Source organism: Dasypus novemcinctus, chromosome 18, assembly GCF_030445035.2.
Source record: "Dasypus novemcinctus isolate mDasNov1 chromosome 18, mDasNov1.1.hap2, whole genome shotgun sequence".
NCBI classification, from domain to species: Eukaryota; Metazoa; Chordata; class Mammalia; order Cingulata; family Dasypodidae; genus Dasypus; species Dasypus novemcinctus.
In genome coordinates, this window is record NC_080690.1 from 56,170,731 (window position 1) to 56,191,052 (window position 20,322).

At 38.7% G+C, this 20,322-nt stretch overlaps 1 protein-coding gene across 1 annotated transcript in view; it reads left to right on the forward strand.

Annotated features, from left to right (window-relative positions):
• The window catches only part of LOC101445220 (zinc finger protein 82 homolog), a 106,636-nt gene extending 87,160 nt beyond the window's left edge, over positions 1 to 19,476 (forward strand). The window contains exons 6-9 of the mRNA XM_012530446.4: positions 6,724 to 6,735; positions 8,035 to 8,161; positions 9,610 to 9,705; positions 18,025 to 19,476. Of these exons, the coding sequence (XP_012385900.2) occupies positions 6,724 to 6,735; positions 8,035 to 8,161; positions 9,610 to 9,705; positions 18,025 to 19,394 (1,605 nt within the window). The 3' untranslated portion in view covers positions 19,395 to 19,476. The remainder of the gene's footprint in view (positions 1 to 6,723; positions 6,736 to 8,034; positions 8,162 to 9,609; positions 9,706 to 18,024) is intronic.
• Positions 19,477 to 20,322: the final 846 nt, after the last annotated feature.

Sequence of the window (20,322 nt, forward strand, 5' to 3'; positions counted from 1 at the left end):
AATAACAATTTTTTCTATTAACTGCCCATTCATAGCCTATCTCATTGTTTCCTTTTTATGGCTTTCTTCCATTGCGTTAAACAATATATGAACACATTATTACAAAAGATACAAATACATTTGCAATTTCTTATAACTTTTGAAGTCACTAAAAGAATGTCTGGCCCTGACATCTCTGAGGGATACTTCAAGATCAGAGGTTGACTTGCTTATGGCAGCCATGGTAGTGGGGAATAAGCAAATATGAGGTGTGGCTCTGGTAATCTGCATCTCAGGAATGACCAATGCAAGTGTCTTTACTCCCTGGACTACAGTCTGGACAGCAACCCAGTGGTAATGCAGTTGAGGATACACAGAAGTTATCAGCTCTGTTTCTGTAATTAGATAGAACTCATTTGCCAGCTGAGACCCAGCTTTGGAAATTCTTTCATGGGCACCTTATTTCCAGTGTTGCCCTTACAAGGAATGAGTGACAAAGCTATATAAAAAAAGCAGAAAAGTTGATCCCTAGCAGTCACAGAAAATATAAAGCATTGGAAAGAATCAGATAAAGGCTGACTTCAAAGCCTTGGCATATTGTACAGCCAAAGGGGTGCTGATGCAAAATAAAAGAAACTGTTGGCTTTTATAAAGGGTATTTATTTGCAGTAGAAACTCATAGTTACCAGGCCATACGGTATAAGTTACTTCCCTCACTAAAGTCTCTTGCCATGTGTTGGAGCAAGATGGCTGCTGACGTTCAACCTTCCTCTTCGTCTTAAGGTTCCATGCATGGTCCCAGCTTCTTCCAACATCGGCTATAGGCCATCAGGCTCTCTAAGCTTTGTCTCTCTCCCTGGGGCTTGCTTCCCTCCACAAGTCAGCTGTAGACTATCTCTCTTCTTGGGGCCTCTGCTGTGTCTGTGGAACTGTCTCTATGGAACTGTCTCTATTTCTATGTTTGCTTCCTGGGCTCCAGCTCAAAACTCCCTTGTGCCCTCCTTCTCCATGTCTTTACTTCCCCAGGCTCCACATCAAAACTCCAGCATCAAAACTTCAACTAGGTGGCGGACTTGGCTCAGTGGTTAGGGCGTCCGTCTACCACATGGGAGGTCCGCAGTTCAAACCCCAGGCTTCCTTGACCCGTGTGGAACTGGCCCATGTGCAGTGCTGATGGAGTGCTGTGCCCGCGTAGGGGAGCCCCACACGCAAGGAGTGCGCCCCATAAGGAGAGCCGCCCAGCACGAAAGCAAGTGCAGCCTGCCCAGGCATGACGCAGTGCACACGGAGAGCTGACACAACAAGATGATGCAACAAAAAGAAACACAGATTCCCGTGCCGCTGACAACAGAAGTGGACAAAGAAGATGCAGCAAATAGACACAGAGAACAGACAACTGGGGGGGGGAGAGAAATAAATAAATAAATCTTAGAAAAACACAAAAAACAAAAAAAAAACTTCAACTAACTCCTCTGCTCTGCCAAGTAGTTTATCTGTGACTCCCGGGGGGCAGGGACTCAATGTCCTATTGATGTGGCCCAATCAAAGCCTTAATCATTATTTAATCAAGTAAATCCAATACAATCTAATGTGCAAACAGGCCAGTTTACAGACATAATCCAATATCTATTTTTGGAATTCATAAATAATACCAAACTACTACACTTGGTATTATCTGATAAATTGTTATAATATTATCCTATCAATGGCTAGTCATCACGCCATGAAGATGTATTCATTCTAGTTTTGTCACTGCCTTACCTGACTGCAGGCCATAGCTTACAAAAGAGAAGGAAATACATATGACTTTGAATTTAAGGGAAAACTCTACACTACAAAATCTTCATCAAAATCAAGTATCACAAATATACTTGAACCAGAGTTCTCAACTTACGTAAAATCAGTTACTAGTTGCCATTCTATTAAAAGAGCTTTCCTTTTTCAATTCCACTTTTCCTATGGATTATCACTGTGGATTTTGATTGATTTAATGGGCTACAATCAATTTCAGCAATTTTTGATGGCACAGGGAAAAGAATTATTTCAAGTAGTTTTAAAACACTAACTGTATAACTAAGAGCGATGTACTTTGAAAGAGGTGTTGGCCAGACAGTAAATATTTTAGGCTCCATGGGCCTTTCAGTCTCCGTCATAACTACTCAATTCTGTCTTTGTAGCTCAAAGGCAATGCTGGTAGACATAAATGAGCATGGCTATGTTCCATTAAAACTTTATTTACAGACATTGAAATGTGAAATTTCTGATTTTCACAACTCACAAAACTTTCTCTTTCGATTTCTTTTTTAACCACTAAAAAGTCTAAAAACCGCTCTTAGCTGACCAGCTATACAACAGGTGGCAGGCTGTAGTTTGTTGATTCCGGCTCTGAATATTGGCATTTTAATTTTAAATGATTTTATTGATCATATAGGCTTAAGCAAATAAATGTTATTAGGAACCAAGGTTTTGACTGTAGAGAAAAGAAACATGAATAAAAAATAAAAGGTAAGAACAAAATCTTATAATGTTAAATTAGAATTGGGAAATGTCAGTGTGAACTAATGCTTTTTTTTTTTTTATCTTTTTTTTTTAAATTTTTTTATTTTTTATTGACTTTGTAATAATATTACATTAAAAATATATATGTGAGGTCCCATTCAACCCCACCCCCCCACCCCCCCTCTCCCCCCCCCCAACAACACTCGTTCCCATCATCATGACACATCCATTGGATTTGGTAAGTACATCTTTGGGCACCTCTGCACCTCATATACATTGGTTCACATCATGGCCCATACTCTCCTCTATTCCATCAAGTGGGCCCTGTGAGGATTTACAATGTCCGGTGATTACCTCTGAAGCACCATCCAGGGTGAACTAATGCTTTGAACAAGTTGCTTTCCCTCCTTGAACAAAGGGAAAACAGTGCTCTAAAACTCAAGAGATCTGACTCTCTAATTCTGGGCTGCCTGCTTTAACAATACTGCGCCTCTTTTATGTAAAGATGTTTTTCTCAGTCCACGGTCTCTCACAAATTTTCTCGACCAAATATCCTCAACGCCAAGGAAAAAGAAAAGCCCACTCCTGGGAATCTGGGGCAGAAACACATCAACTCTGCTATGACAGGAATTTCCTTGGAAATTTTACCTTTAAAGTTATGTTCACTTGCATTCTTTTCCATAACAAACCTGTGTGATTAAATGTAAAATAAACACATAATTTTACAGAAAAATCGCTTTTAAAAAACCAAACAAATCCTTTAGTAAAAGTGATGCTCCAAGAAGATACAACATTCCTCTCTAATGTTTCAGAGTTGAAAAGAGAAAGTATAGCCACTTCTTCAGCCTGAAGAAACCACACCCGAAGCGCACACTGACCACTCCGGGTCAGGAGCTCATTTCGCAGACACAGAAGGAAGGATCACATTCAAGGTTCCCACGGAAGGCCCGGCAAGGAAAGCAAATCTATCGAAACCACCACATAAAAGTTCAGTTACAGACACATTCACAGAAACACAATCTCATGCACTCACAATCAACCTCAAAATCTCACAAGTCCCCACGTTACTCTCAGTCCTACGCAGCCAGACACACAAGTCCCTCAAACAACCTCACTCACAAACCTCTCACAGGCTGAGCGGTAGGCGCGCAATAGCGACCCGGCTCACTGCTCCGCCCCCTCGCACTGGCCACGCCTGCGCACCCGGCGCGCCCAGCCGGCACTCCCAGCATGCCTTGCGCGCGGCGCGTGAGGCTACGGGAGCTGTAGATTAACTGGGGCTGTCGTGCGGTGAGCACGCAGGTTGTTAGCGCTGTCCTGTTTCGGAGCCCCAGGTGAGCATTCGTGTACTGGAGCGTGGGTTCCAGCCATTCGCAGAGGGGGGCCTCTCCCGGCGTAAGGAGAGGGAAAGGGAGGCCTAGCGGCGTGGCAGGGTGGTGGAGGCTCCGTGTTTCAGGCCCGAGTGCGTGAGAAGGCCGGTGGTGTGACTGCGTTCGCGTCTGTGGGCGTGACTGGGTCGGGGTGTGGAATCGGGGCTCTGCAACCGTTTTGAGGCTGGGATGGTACGTGACGGCGTTTGTGTGACTGAACTAGCTCCCGAGCCTTTTGTGTGAGCGATGGTTGCCGTGGCCGTGGGTTGTATGACTGAGTGATCCCAGCTTCACAGCCGCGTTTTCTGCCCTCTCATCACACCTGGTCCAGCTGCAAAGAAATGGTCCGAATGGCCTCAGATAACTGAGCGCCAGAGAGAAGACTCTCCTGGTAAAAAGGCTCAGACCCAACCTTGAGCATGTTAGAACTGAAAGTGCCTCCCTAGGCTGGCAGCCCCCTAGAACCAGGAGGTTCCCTCGACTTTCCTCTGAGTATGCGTGGGTGGTGGGTGGTGGGGCAGGTGTGGTCGTGGGGTTGTGCCCTAACAGGCTGAGCGGGGCTTCAAGAAAGATACGGTGTCTTAAGATTCACTTCTTGACCAGTCCTGCCGAACTCTTTTTAGAGCTCTGTGTAGAAAAACGTCAAGGCCTTTCTTTTGTGAAAGGCGTTTTTATTTTTTAGGACATTGGGAACATTTACTTCCTTTTTCTTAAATGTCCAGTCCATTGAACTATCCGTAAGCCTCCTCCCTAGTACCTATATGCGCATATTCATTTGGGAGATGCTTCTGTTACTATTGTGAGCTTTCTTTTAATGTATACTTGTGTAGAACAATGCCTGGTACTTCATAAGTACTTAATATGCATTAACTTTGTTTTGTGGTGTTTATGGGCAATCCCCTATCACCCTTCTATCGAGCAGGAAAGGTGAAAAATACCAAGTTAATTGTGATGGCTGCTTTCTAGTGAGAAAATGAGCCAGATCCTCAAATGGGCTAGAAACAGATTCTTAATCTGAGGCAATTTGAATTCATTTGGGGCTTTCTGGGGACCAGAAACCCCTTTAAATTGTACATAAAATTCTAAGTATTTAATACATCACTTTTCTAGGGAGACAGTCTATAACTTCATGAGAATATCAGATATGACCCAAAAGATTCAGACCCACAGCCCAGAATCAAAGACTGTAATATCTGGGAATGTTCTTCGAAATGGTCTGCTGTAAAATGAATGTCTGACAATAAATAGGAAATGATTAAATCCCATGCCAACCCTGTAGTGCATTTTTGTTTTGTTAATAAATATCATGTTAGTCATGAAAAAGAAAAAGTATGTGATCAGTGTTAAGCGGTAGTCATAATTTTGAACAAAAAAGTCAATAAATTTTTAATTATGTATAAATCTTTTTTTATCAGATCAGAGATTTTGCAAGGGTTATCTCTAATATAAAACTATTATTCTTCAGTGGAGAGGGGCAGGTATAAAGCATCTATTGTGTACCAGATACTCTTTTTTTTTTTTACTTTGGTATGCTTTCACAGAATTTGGAAATGCTGCTTATCTTGATTATATTCATTCACAGAAGAATCTTGATAGTGCAGGTGTTTTCTCATTTTGATGAACAGTGGAAGAACTGATGGGTGTTTATTTCTATCTTACTGGGCCCACTCCTATCACAGGCCTTAGATTCAGTTTTCTATCTGCTGGTGCCTGTTAATGCCTCTTTATATTATTATTTTATTTTTTTTCATGGTATGGTTGCTTTGTAATTTGTATTATATGTAATATAAGTTATATTTATACATATTTTATGAAGGACATTTAGATTCGTTTAAAGCTTTTTTCCATTATGAGCAATGTCTGCCAGCATGCTCTTACATAAGTCTTTGTCCACATTTACAATTATTTTCTCTAATCTCAAAAGCAGAATTTCTGAGTCAAAGCGCTTTGCAAAGATTTAAATGCTGATTGTACATACTTGTATATTTACACAATCTGTAGTATACTGATAAACTGTCCATTTCCTCATAAATTTACTAAAGCAGGGCACCACATCACTCTTTTAAATGATAGATAATATTTTTTGGTGAGTTCATATAATATTTCTATTTTGTAGCAAATCATGTACCTTCAGGTTTCTGTAGTTGAAGTATGAAATTCTGGATCCCTGAGTTGAAAGAGAGCTGGTTTTGTGATCAGAAAAGTAAGAATTCTAAATTCAGGTTTGCCACTTATAAACTGAATTTCTACAAGTGTGATTTGTGAATTTTCTCATCCATTACGTGGATGAAATAATTACTACATAGTAGGATAAAGTTCATGTGTATGTGTAAAACTCCCATCATGTGAAAGTTCTCAGTAAATAGATATTACTGTCTAGCTGCAGATGGCACGAATCCACTCCTCTTCAGCCTAGGTTGTAAGAAAGAGAATGTCCCATAAAGTCATAAAAGAAAGCAGTATTGATGATTCTGAAAGGAAATATCAAGGAACAAGCCCAGGGGATTTTGGAAGTAGTTCTAGCTGGGGGGTGGGCAGGGCAATCAGATCAGCAGTTTTTTGCAGTGATAAAGGCTGCTAGGCTTGGGGTTCTGGTGTGGATGATGTGGCTTCTTATCAGTACTGAAACTTAAGAGCTGAGATTAAATTTGTCCAAACTCCCAACTCAAATCTCCCTCAGTGTGTGTGTGGGGGGAGGGGAGGGTGCTGTCAGGAAAGGGAAAAAGTCATATTAACTCAGGTTATTTTGGGAGTTTTAAGGTATGTCTGTTTCTCATGGTTTCCTTTTCCTTCCTCAGCTCTGACCTTTTTGGATTCTGTGCTTCTCCAGGCAAGTAAATTCCCAAGGAAGACTGACCAGTTCTTGAATTTCTAAACCATGGCCCATGTAAGTCACTGTTTCTTTTTCCGCCTGGAAATTCTGTCATGTTTAGGTCCTGTAAACGTTTCTTTAACCTGGAACTTCCTGTTTATCAGAGTCCCATCCAAGAACCTACTCCCTACTTGCTTTAAATCCAGTGAGGGATGAAACTAAATTACCCAATGTTCATCCTCTCAGCTCACTTTTTTCCCAGTCATTGTTTCTGTACTCATTGAACATATCATTCAGCATCTCCTCTGTTCTCAGTCTTCTGCCAAGAGTAGCGATGGAGCAGAAGTAAAATCCTTGAGAGAGCTGTTTGACCATCCCCCATGAATTATTGAGAGAGGATGAACCCATTGACCATCAAAACAAAGCTCTGAACTTTTCCAGACTTGGATTTTCCAAATATATAATATGGGATTTGTTGTTGGTTGGCCTCAGTCTCGGTATATGATGAGATCTCGTGCTTTTTGAGGCTTTTAGGAGTGGGGATTAGGTCTTGCATAGATCAGGGATCTCTGGGAATGCCTAATTGTTGTACATTAGGAACAAGGTTCCTTTCATAGTTGAAAAGGATGTGTTGTGCTATTTGTGGGTGACATCTTTGTGGTTCTGGATTTTACTGCATCATTATTCTCTAACTCAAAAATAAGGAATACATATAGTGAGGAATGGAAAATGGTAGCAAGTAAGAAGACCATCCAGATACATAAGTGGTAGGTGATTGTAGGCTCTGAGAATTAAGGAGGACCTTTGAGATTTGATTTTCTGATAGATCCATTGTGTAATCTATTTTACAACCAGTTTTTTAAAAAGTTCATTTAAAAATTTGTCATAACAAGGAAAAATGCTTATGATGTACTCTGGCTTAATGGTAACATTTTAAAATTGTATTTAAATCCTTTTCTAAGACAGAGATATTGAAGGAAAATTTTTTTCATATCTGTTCCTTAAGGGGGAAGGAGTAGAAGAACTCATAATTCTTGAGAATTTATAAAGGAAACAAATAGCATATAGAAGGCTTACATACAACATTTCATTTAATTGGAAAATTGATTTTTTTCTTTTCCCAGGCATGCTTGGATAATTAAGGTATACCAGAGTATGCAAGAAGCTTTATTTATAGCTATAGGATCCTTCAGAAATACTCTGCATCAGGCACACTCATTTCCTAACTCTCTTTTGGTGTTATAAGCATTCACCCTAAGCCTGTATATTTGCTATATGGTCCTATTTCTGCACTGTCTCTTCCATCTTTTCTCCTTCCATCTTAAAACGTATTTCCTTTAATTTCTATTTTAATAAATGGGTTTTTCATTTCAGGGGTCAGTGATGTTCAATGATGTGTCCATAGTCTTCTCTCAGGAGGAGTGGGAATGCCTAGACTTGGAACAGAGGGACTTGTACAGAGATGTGATGCTGGAGAACTACAGCAACTTGGTTTCATTGGGTAAGGCTATCCTCCTCAAGTAATCTAGACTTAGTTCTCTGGAATACCAGCTTTCTTTTCTGGGATGTTTCAAGATGTTAGCTAAATTTCTGTTCCCTGTGAAATGGTTAGAGCTTTTTTGGGTTAGAAGTGAGCACTATTAAGCGCATTGATCTTCCCCATCCTTAAATGGCCTTCAGTTCTTACTAAATGATGAATGGGTTGGATTTGAAATCTGTGATATGCAGCATAGTTGGTTTCAAAGAAACCTAGTTTCACTCTACATTTGAACTCAGAATTCCTATAGATGTTTTATTTGTTGATACACCTGTAAGGAAAATAGCTAGATTCTGCTTCTTCTTTATCAGAAGAACATAATATAATTTATGTAGTGGTAAGTTTGATCAATAGAATTTATTTAAAATTCAAGAGGACACATTTCTTTTTTAATAAACATTCACATTTATCTACTTTTTTGAGTGAAAGTTAAAAATTCAAGAATTTTGCATCTAACATATGACTATCCTAAGAAATAACAGTAAATATCTCAGGAAGTTTCTTATTTTCCTCTTAACAAAAAATAAATTAATAAATACAGATATAGTGCTTGCTATATATACTAGGCATTGTTCTGAGACATTAACTTATATAACCTTCAAGACAACTATGTAAGATAAGTTCTGTAAAAAAAAAAATAGGTACTATAATTTTTCCCTGTTTTACAGATGTGGAAAATGGGGTATAGAAATAACTTGCCCAAGGTCACATTGTTGGGATGTGGCAGAGGCAGGATTTGAATCCAGGCAGTCTGTGCTCTCAACCACAATACTCTAGTACTTCTTTTTTTTTTTTTTTTTTTTTTTAAAGATTTATTTTTATTTATTTAATTCCCCTCCCCTCCCCTGGTTGTCTGTTTTCTGTGTCTCTTTGCTGAGTCTTGTTTCTTTGTCCGCTTCTGTTGTCGTCAGCGGCAGGGGAAGTGTGGGCGGCACCATTCCTCGGCAGGCTGCTCCTTCCTTCGCGCTGGGCGGCTCTCCTTATGGGTGCACTCCTTGCGCGTGGGGCTCCCCTACGCGGGGGACACCCCTGCGTGGCACGGCACTCCTTGCGCGCATCAGCACTGCGCATGGGCCAGCTCCACGCGGGTCAAGGAGGCCCGGGGCTTGAACCACTGACCTCCCATGTGGTAGACTGACGCCCTAACCACTGGGCCAAAGTCCGTTTCCCTCTAGTACTTCTTAAGAAGAAGCACTGTATGAATAAAATTATAAAGAACTTTTCCCTTCCTCTCTAATCTCTTTATTGTGTAACCTTAAGGTTAACTTTTTTTCTCTTGCCCTTGTTTGTTCAAAGGCTTTATAAATTATTTTTTAAAATATGGTTTATTACAAATTTAGCCAAGACTGACTCAACGTAATTTTGAACTTATTTTATATTTCTACGTTATCTTACATTTCTTTTCTTGTAAGCAGGATATTTCATTTCTAAACCAGATGTGATTTCCTTATTGGAGCAAGGAAAAGAGCCCTGGAAGGTTGTGAGGAAAGGAAGAAGACGACACCCAGGTGAGTAAGGGTCAGGCAAGAGGAAACCATCACCACAGAAAAGCCTACTGGATGGAAAACAGGCATACACCCTTTGGTGTTATTTAGAAAGCCCTCTTTAAAGGTCCATTACCTGAGGAGAAGAGGTCTGAGAAGTGGGGAGCAAACTAAAGTCTTCTCAGATAGGGATACTAAAAAAACTTTGTCTTTGTACCATTTATCGCTCTTCTTCTTTTTTCTCTTTTCTCTTTTGTTTTCTTCCCTTATAGGAGGATCAGTGGGTAGGAGTACTCTATTTGCTTTCTATTGCCAAACTTTTATCTATATTTTTTTGAGTTTCTTTTCTCTTGCATTTAGGCTTACATGTCTCCATTATTTAAAAGTACATTATTCCATGTATTCAGCAAATATTTAAGTGCTCACTCTGAGCCAGAAACTCTCATTACAGTGATGACCATAACTGATAAAGTCCTTGTTCCCATGGAGTGTATTTTGTAATAAGAGAAAGATAATAGCCATAGAGAAATAGAAAATATATGTCAGATAACAGCAGTGCTTTGAAGAAAAGTAAGGGGATAGAGAGTGATAAGGGATAGAAAACTATTTTTGTCTTTTTCCATCTGTGTACCTATACCTTCACATTAAGGAGAAACATGACTAATAGACTCTAGAGAGAATGATTACTTGGTTTAGCTTCTACCTCTGTGCTATTTTCATCTTGTGAAAAAAGATTCCCTAAAATTCTTTATATAAAAATATCTTATTTTGTATTTTATTTGTATACTCAAGTCTGGCTAAGAAAACTCATTTTGGATTAACATTTCACATTTTGTAACTTTAGGGCCATTTAAATACCCATATTGTATATGATATATGTGTATCTTCTGACTGACTCTCTACCAAAGGAAAGAAAAAACAGGTGCTTTATTTTATTTTTTAAAAATTTTTTGCCAATCTATTTTCTTATTTATATTTAGGTAATTAAATGACATTTATAACTATTAATACTCAAGGAAAAGAAAATGAAATGGAGAGGTTCCAAGTAAATAAAGTAAAACCAGTTTAGTCAGGCAGCATTTTAGCCAAAATAACTGTTGACTCAAAGTTAGACATTTTAAACAAGATGATTCATTCCTTCTCTCTGTTCTGCTCCCTTCCCTTCCTTACTTTAAGTAAATTGTACTTAAGTAGAACTTGCATACAGAAAAAATGGACAAATGAAGGGAGGCTTTTGAACATGTGATATTTGAGGAGAGACATGAAGTAAATGCTTCTGAGCAAGGGACCAAATAATGTAATCATAGAAGAAACTGGAAGCAATGATCTGTTTTATGTTTTAAAATGATCCTTCTAGTTGAGTGCAAAAGCAGGGAGGACCAGTACAGGGCTATTTCATTTGTCCGGATTAGAGATTATCTGACTTGAATAAGAATGGCAATAGTAGGGGGTGGTAAGAAACTGTTAGATTGGTGCTATAAATGGAGGTAGTGTCAAAAGAACATGCCGTTCGGATTATAAATGGAGTAAGAGTGAAAGAGTGCTTTCGAGAAGATAAGAGTATTAGCTTGAATAGCTAGTTAAATGGATGCGCAGTTTACTGAGGTGAAGAAGACAGGAACAGCTGGTTAGAAGGTAGATGATAGTTCTATTTTGACTATTTTAAATTTAAGATGCCAGTTATTCCTTCAGTTTGAGATGTCGAGTATGTATGCTTAGTGCTCAGGGAGAGATTGGGACCTGATACATATATCTGAGTGTCTTTATTTTATTTAAAGCCATGGGTCTGGATGTGATCACCTAGGGAAGGCATGCAGATGGAAGAGAACAGATAAAGAGAAGAGGCCTGCGGACTGATTCATGGGGCACTCCACATTTAGACCTTTAAAGAGGGAGCAGTAAAGGAGTAGCTATTTGCTCCCGTCCTGCGGGGGCGAGTCCAGGGACCTGTGGGAAGAAGCAGGGTGGGGCAGGAGTCGAGAGAAGAATGGAGACAAGACAGGATTCTGATCAAGTGTCATTTATTGGGGGTAAAACATGGGGATATATAGAGAGGGAAGGGAACGTGTACATAGGTGATAGGCTGGTCTTGTGGGTGGCAGACGTCCAAGGAGGGGATTGGCTGACAGTTCGTACCGGGTCTGTGGATTTTCGTGCTTTGCGCATGCGTATTGCTGTGGTCACCTGAGTAGAGGCGGGAGGGGGAGAACAAAGAAGCAGGGAGGAGAAGAATAAGGAAATGATAGGGCAGATTTGTGAACTCCGCCATGTTGTGAGATCCACCATGTTGTGGGAGGCCTGTAAATAGGTCTCACAGCGGGTGGCTCCCTACAGCTATTGAGATAAAGTTAAAAGAAATGAAAATGTTCCAAGATGGAGGGAGTAGGGAATGAGGACTATGGATAGTGCTGGTGCCCTTGTCAAGAGTGATTTCAGTGGAGTCAGGATGAAAGCCTGATGGGAGTGATTTAATGAGGAAAGGGTAAAGGAGGCAGTGGCAAGAATGTGTATAATATACCTCTTTGGAGGAATTGTGAAGGGAAGCTGGGAAATAGGTTCCATAGTTAGATGGAAGCATGGGGTATAAACACTGTATTTTGTGATATGAGATATTAGAACATATTTGTGTGTTCATTGGAATGATTCTTTAGGGGCAGAAATTGTTTTTGTACAGAAAGGATAATTGTGGGAGCAGAATCCTTGAGTAGGGTGGTGGAGGGGATAGGATTATTGAATAAGAGGAAATAAGGGAAACGGACTTTGGCCCAGTGGTTAGGGCGTCCGTCTACCATATGGGAGGTCCGCGGTTCAAACCCCGGGCCTCCTTGACCCGTGTGGAACTGGCCATGTGCAGTGCTGATGCGCGCAAGGAGTGCCGTGCCACGCAAGGGTGTCCCCCGCGTGGGGGAGCCCCACGCGCAAGGAGTGCGCCCGTGAGGAAAAGCCGCCCAGCGTGAAATGAAAGAGCAGCCTGCCGAGGAATGGCGCCGCCCACACTTCCCGTGCCGCTGAGGACAACAGAAGCGGACAAAGAAACAAGACGCAGCAAATAGACACCAAGAACAGACAACCAGGGGAGGGGGGAAAATTAAATAAATAAATGAATCTTTAAAAAAAAAAAAAAGAGGAAATAAAGGGGAAATGATGTGGTTATGGGTACAGGTAGGTTGGTCAGTGCAGAGAGGGAAGATAGCATATTTTTGTTCTTTTCTTAGTGAAATAAACAAGATCATTAGGATTGTCTCTCCCACACTTAGTTTTTGACAGCCATAATTTTTAGTAATGTCTATTTAGTATTAGCGTTCAGTATGAACTTATTCAGGATATGATTAAATTGATTCTTAAAAGTATAGTTCCTTGGTTATCAGGTTTTATGTATCAGATCTTTATAAACTGTCCCCCAGGTTGAAATGTGAATAGGGCTTTCTTTGAACCAAATCTTTATCCCAGAGCTTCTTGTATTAACGATGCCCAGACAGGCTAGGTACTATGTCCAGGTAATTTGATTCATATTTTCCATTTAATTAAAGTTATCTACAGGGGAGAGTCACATTTATGGTTTTATATTTATATATAGTACGTCCTCATTTTCATATTTGCAAATTTGCCCACTTGCTAACATTTATTTATAATGTCCAAATCAATACTTGTGCTTTTGTGGTCATTAGCACACATGCACAGAGCAGAGGAAAACTTGAGTTGCCCAACATGCATGTTCTCAGCTGTTGTCAAACAAGGCAACACTCTTCCTTCTTGTTTCAGCTTTCATACTGTAAACAAGCGTCCTTTTCGCGGTATATTTAATGCCACATTTTTTGCACTTTTGTGCCTTGTTTTGTTGATTTGCTGTTTAAAATAGCCCTTAAGCATAGTGCAGAAGTACTTTCTGTTGTTCCTAAATTCAAGAAGGTTATGACGTGCCTTATATAGCAAATATATGTGTTAGATAAGCTTTGTTCAGGTATGAGTTATAGTGTTGTTGGCTGTGAGTTCAATGTTAATGAACCAATGATATAAGGTTTATTTAAACAGAGAAACACACATGAAACAAGGTTTTATATTGGTCAGTTATTGAAAATGTTGTGACCAGAGGCATGCAGGAACCTAACTCTGTATTTCCCATAGGAGCAATGATTCAGTATTTGCTAATTCAGTATTATTAACTTTATAAACCATAACTAATGCAAATTACAAACATCAGCTGCATTTTTACCTGATCAAAAAAAGGGCTTATATTTTTCTGGGTTCTCATCAGTAATGTTTGATAGAAAGTCTGGTCTTTTGTATGTTAATTCATAAAAGTGGGTTAAATATTTTATGTCTGTAATGTAAAAGTATTATTTTAACTCAGAACATTAACATGTGTATCTGCTAGCCAATACTTTTGATATGTGGCCATAGTGCCTCATAGTTCTTCGTTTTTTATCACCTAAACTACACATATACTGCATTGTCCATTTCTAGTTTCAAGTTTTTAAAACTGGGAAAAAAAAAACAAAAGACACTTAAATTATGAGTGTAGAATACTTCTTAATTATGTTTCCCCAATCTTTTACTTTTGTCCCTCCTGCACTTATATTTTGACAGCCATGATTTTTAGTAATGTGTATATATGACCAGGTTTTCCAAAGTGTTCCATTTTGCTTTCATAGAATCAAGTGTCTTTTCGTAGTTATTCGTGAAGTTACAGATTATTTAATTAAATTAGATGCTTTCAGGAAAAAGTGCTACTGACCTTAATTTGTTCATGGCTTTGCCAGCTGGGCCTGTGAGTATAACATCTCCAGGAGTGACTTCTTGTCTCTTACTCCCTCGCCCAATGCCTTTTGCTTCCTCTAGAGGCAGACAATAGCTGCTTTTTGGTATAAGGAAGGTAATCTGCAGGATTCAGTCCACCTGGCTGCTTTAAACACAGTAATTATCCTGTTGTTTGCCACTGTCTCTACACCTCCTTCCTTGACAGCTTTTCAGCATGAAAACACTTGGTAGGCCACTCTTACCTTGTGCAGAGTAATCGCCCTCTTTTGGTTTGCTCTGTGATTTCTTTAGAAAATCTAATGCCAAATGCTTCAGGGAGATTTTCCTCATGTATATATTTGGAATTTCTTTATATGTATGTTTGAAGTTTACCCTTTTTGTTGTTACCATTGTGAATGGGATCTTTTTTTCACAATTTTATCTTACTATTAAATACATGTATGAAGGCTATTGGTTTTAGTATTTTGATTTTATATTCTACTACCTTACTAAATCCTGTTATTATTTGTTATTTAAATCTCTTAGGTTTTCCAATTATGAAATAATTTCATCTAGAAAAAACAGTTTTATCTTATTCTACCTCTGATTTTCTTCTGCTGTCTAATTGTATTGACTTATAATCCAGTACATGGTTAAATAGTAGTGATAATGGTGAGCAAGCTTCCCCTTTGGCTGAGATAATGTACATTTTATCATTTTAGGGAAGAATTCCTTCCTATTGGTAAAACTTTGTTGTTGTTGTTGTTATTGTTGTTTTTAAAGATTTATTTTTTATTTATCTCTTACCTTCCCCACTATTGTCTGCTCTCTGTGTCCATTCACTGTGTGTTCTTCTGTGTCCACTTGCATTCTTGTCACGCAGCACTGGGAAACTGTCACTTTGTTGTTGTTGCATCATCTTACTGCATCAGCTCTCTGTGTGTGCAGCGCCACTCCTGGGCAGACTGTGCTTTTTTCGTGCGGGGCGGCTGTTTTTGTGGGGTGCATCCTTGCTCATCAGACACCCCTGCGTGGCATGGCAGTCCTTGCGCGCAGGCAGCACTGCACATGGGCCAGCTCACCACACGGGTCAGGAGGCCCTGGGTATCAGATGAGCCACAACTGCTTCCCTGTTGTTGTTTTTAATCAGGAATGGTTCTTGCCTTATTTTCAGTTGCCTGTTCAGCATCTATGGAATTGATCATGTGATTTTCTTCTTCCTTAGTTTTATTAGTATGATGAGTTAATCTTAATAAGTTTCTCCATATTGGACCACATTAACATTCTTCTAATAAACAATAATGGGTCTTTCAACATGTTGTTTTATTATATGTTTAGAATTTTTATATCCGTGTTCATAAGAAATTGTTCTATAGTTTTCTTTTTATAAGTGATTTTTATACAGTGTGATATCACTTCATGAAAACATTTTGGAAGTCTTCCTTTTTCTTAGTTCTTAGTCTAAATAGATTTTGGCTAATGTGTTCTTTAAAGCTTTAGTAACCTTTTTTTTTCCTGGAGTGGGGGGCGGTGGTGGAAGGGTGAGGAGTTGGAGAGAGAGAGTAAGTATGATAACATTCTCTGTTTTGACAGTTGATCTGTTTAAGCAATCTCTCTTCTGAAATCAGTTTTGGTAAATTATATTTTCCTAGAATATTAATTCATGTAGGCTGTGTTTTAAAAATTTATTGGCAAAGTAATCCTTTTTTCCCAGCTAATCTCTGTATTATTATTTTCACTTAGCCATTTCTTATTCCTATGTCTGCTTTCCTGTTGTTTTCATTATATTAACTAAGAGTGTATCTATTTTGCTGATTTCAAAAAAGTCAGTTTTTGCTTTATTCTTTTTTCTTTTTTCCAACTAATCAAATTCTTTTATTTCAGTTCTGCTTTGCTTTGATTTACTTTATTTTTTGAGTGGTGTTATTCATATTTTTCCTTCATTTTGATTGCACTGTAGTTATATTACATATATACTTATATATAGTTTTAAAAATTAACTTTGTTTTATAAAAAGTTAAAATGCTCTTTTGGATTTTATTTTCCTATTTATCTAAAAATTATTTAATATGGTTTTAAATTTTCAGATGGATTGACTTGGTTTTTATGATTTTGTTGTTAATTTTCAGTTTGTTAGAAAATGCCTGTATATTTTCAACTCTTTTATACAGACCATATTGTAATAACTGAAAATGTCATCCTTTTTCCCTCTCATATATAACTCATTAAATGTATAGACTTTCCTCTTACATTCCCCATACTGCCTTACAATCCTCTGGTCTGTGTCCAGTATGACTTTTGTTAGCAAGTCCTTCACACTCAGGTGACTGCACAGACCCTTTGTCCCCATTTGTGAGTTACTAACATACCCACTTATTTTTTGCTGAGAATTTCAATATGGTATAAACATATTTCCCTGTATTAAAAAAGTCTTTATATATATGTTCAGAAAATATAGGAATGGTCTTGTCTTTGAGGAAATGGAAGAGAGAAGACTTGGGGAAGGGAGGGAGGGAGAAAAAAAAATGGTTGAACATTTGTGAAATGTACGAGTAATAGAATAAACTTGAAGGGAGATAAATAAGTAGAGCTCCCCATTTTCACTGCATTGTAAGTGTTTAAGCAACAGAAAGACAGCTAGTTACATATTTTACAGGCCTGGCTTCAATGAAGAGAATATTTAATTGTTGAAATAAGGTGTGAGAGATTAGAAGCAGGGAAATACATTCAGAACAAATATATTCCTATGGGAATTAAATGACTAAAACCTATTATGTGTCATGGATTTATTAGTTTTTATTAGTTAATGGAGAATAGAGTAAGGATTGTTGCTGCTCTGGGGGAGGTTTAGGGTTAAGAAAATAAGCAGAATAATAAGTGGAAAAGTAATAAATATATAAATTTCAAAATTGAGAAGGCAAAGGATAGAAAATAACATTGTAGCTTTAGATGTCAATACTGTCAACCTTATAGGAAGTGACTTAATTTGAGACCTCGAGAGTAAAAAGGAGCCAGTCATGTAAAGAACCCTAATAGAGCATTGTGGGAGGTATAGCCAACTGTGATGTCAAAAATCCTAAGATAAGGATGTAAGTTGGAGCATGTTCTAAGATTAGAAAGGAGGTGTCTCCAGGTAACAATAAAGTCATTTAATAAAGGGGATTTGAGTTGATGTCACATAGGTAAGCAGAGACACCCTGTTAACCATGGCAAGTTTAGATTTTATTCTAAGAATAAAGGGAAATTGTTGAAAAAAATTTAAGTAGGGATCCTTAATCTTTGATCTCCTTCAGAATCATATATGGAGAGTATTAGATATAGAGTTGCCCAGGTCTGTAGAATCTGTTCCAAGTTGTTTGGGTGGTGTCTGAACTTCATTATTTGTAGCAAGATCCCAAGATGATTTTGATCCACACCTCACTTTAAGAATCACTGACTTAAAATGTTTACTCAATCACCAACCTCACTTTTCTTTCAAATTGCATGATAGTATTTTAGAGTTCAATTAATTAGATTGTTTTATTTCACTATTTGATTTTTATATTTCACTATAGAAATTCTCCTTTTGGAACAAGAAAATGGCATGTTTGCTCTCTTGTCTTTCAGATTTGAAGACTGGGTATGAGGCCAAGAAGTTATTTTCAGAAAATGACTTTTATGAAATAAATTTATCCCAGTGGAAGATAATGGAAACAATTAAAAATCATGGCCTTAAAGGCCTTGTTTTAAAACATGATTGGAAATGCAAAAGCAAATTTGAAGGCCAAGAAGGACCTCAGCAGGGATATTTCAGTCAAGTGAAAATCACCTCTGAAAAAGTGTCCTCTTATCAGAAACATATGCCTCCTACTACACATCAGAGAACTCATTTTGTTGAGAAACCCTATGAATGTAAGGAATGTGGGAAGGCCTTTAGAGTGCGCCAACAACTTACTTTTCATTACAGAATTCATACTGGTGAAAAACCCTATGAATGTAAGGAATGTGGGATGGCCTTTAGGCAGACTGCCCATCTTACACGCCATCAGAGACTTCATTCTGATGAAAAACTCTATGAATGTAAGGAATGTGGAAAAGCTTTCACATGTGTCTCAGATCTTAGAGTACATCAGAAAATTCATATTGGTGAGAAGCCCTATGAATGTAAAGAATGTGGGAAAGCCTTTAGAGTGCGTGGACAACTTACTCTCCATCTGAGGATTCATACTGGTGAGAAACCTTTTGTATGTAAAGAATGTGGGAAGGCCTTTAGACAGTTCGCACACCTTACACGACACCAGAGACTTAATATTTCTGAAAAACCCTATGAATGTAAAGAATGTGGGAAGCCTTTTTTGTGTGCCTCAGGCCTTAGAGTACATCACAAACTTCATACTGGTGAGAAACCTTATGAATGTCAGGAATGTGGGAAGGCCTTTAGAGTACGACAACAGCTAACTCTCCATCAGAGAATTCATACTGGTGAGAAACCCTATGAATGTAAGGAATGTGGAAAGACCTTTAGTCGTGGTTATCATCTTATTCTCCATCACAGAATTCATACTGGTGAGAAACCTTATGAATGTAAAGAATGCTGGAAGGCCTTTAGTCGTTACTCACAACTTATTTCACATCAGAGTATTCATATTGGTATTAAACCATATGACTGTAAGGAATGTGGAAAGACCTTTAGACTACTGTCACAACTTACTCAACATCAGAGTATTCATATTGGTGAAAAACCCTATGAATGTCAGGAATGTGGGAAGGCCTTTAGATTGCGCCAAAAACTTACTCTGCATCAGAGCATTCATACTGGTGAGAAACCCTTTGAATGTAAGGAATGTAGGAAGGCCTTTAGACTTAATTCATCCCTTATTCAACATCTGAGAATTCATTCTGGTGAGAAACCCTATGAATGTAAGGAATGTAAGAAGGCCTTTAGACAACATTCACACCTTACCCATCATCTGAAAATTCATAATGTAAAAATATAAGAAAACCTTAATCTTGTGTTACAGAACATTCTATGAATGTAGTGATTAATACCTTGGCTTGGCATAAAAGATTTTAAATCATTGAAAGAATGTGTTAATATATTCCACCATCACTCAAACCTGGTAAACTTCAGAACATTCATCCTAAAGACTAATACTATCAATATAACAAATGTGAGAAAGACACTTGGGGGTGGAAGTGGCTTAAGTGGTTGAGTGCCCACCTCCCACATAGGAGGTCCTGGGTTTGGTTACCCATGCACCCTGAAGAAAAAAACAAATGAAAAAAAACCAACTCAGGGAAACCAATGTGGCTCAGTGGTTGAGCACCAACTTCCCACATATGAGGTCCCAGGTTCATTCCCTGACCCTTGGTACCTCAAAAAAAAAAAAAGACACAGCATCTGTATCCCACCACTTTCCTAATTGTGTTCTGTATTGAGCAGCAGGATATTTAACACCTCTGTGCTACAGTTTCTTCATTTGAAATTTGTTAATATGAAACGCTTAGGATAAAAAATGATTACAAATTCTCTTGACACTCCTCCCATCAAGAGGTGGAGTCCACATCACCTCCCCCTGAATGGGTGAACTTTGGCTGCTTTGACCAGTAGAATACAGTAGTACTGCTGTGCCAGTTTTTGAACCCAGGCTTTACTGGCATCATTTCTTGAAACACTCTCAGAAGCCCTGAGCTGTCATGTGGGAAAAGTCTGGTTACTCTTCTGAGGAGACCTCATGGAGAGGCCCTGAGATGACATGGAGAAGGAGAGGCACCCAGCTCAGTCTGTTCTTCCAGAGATACCCAACATGTGAGTGAAATAGTTTTGGATCCTCCAGAACAGTCCTTAGTCAAATGCCAATAGGGGCATCGCTTGATGCCATACAGAACAGAAGAATTGCCTAACTAGAGTCCCTGCCCAAATTC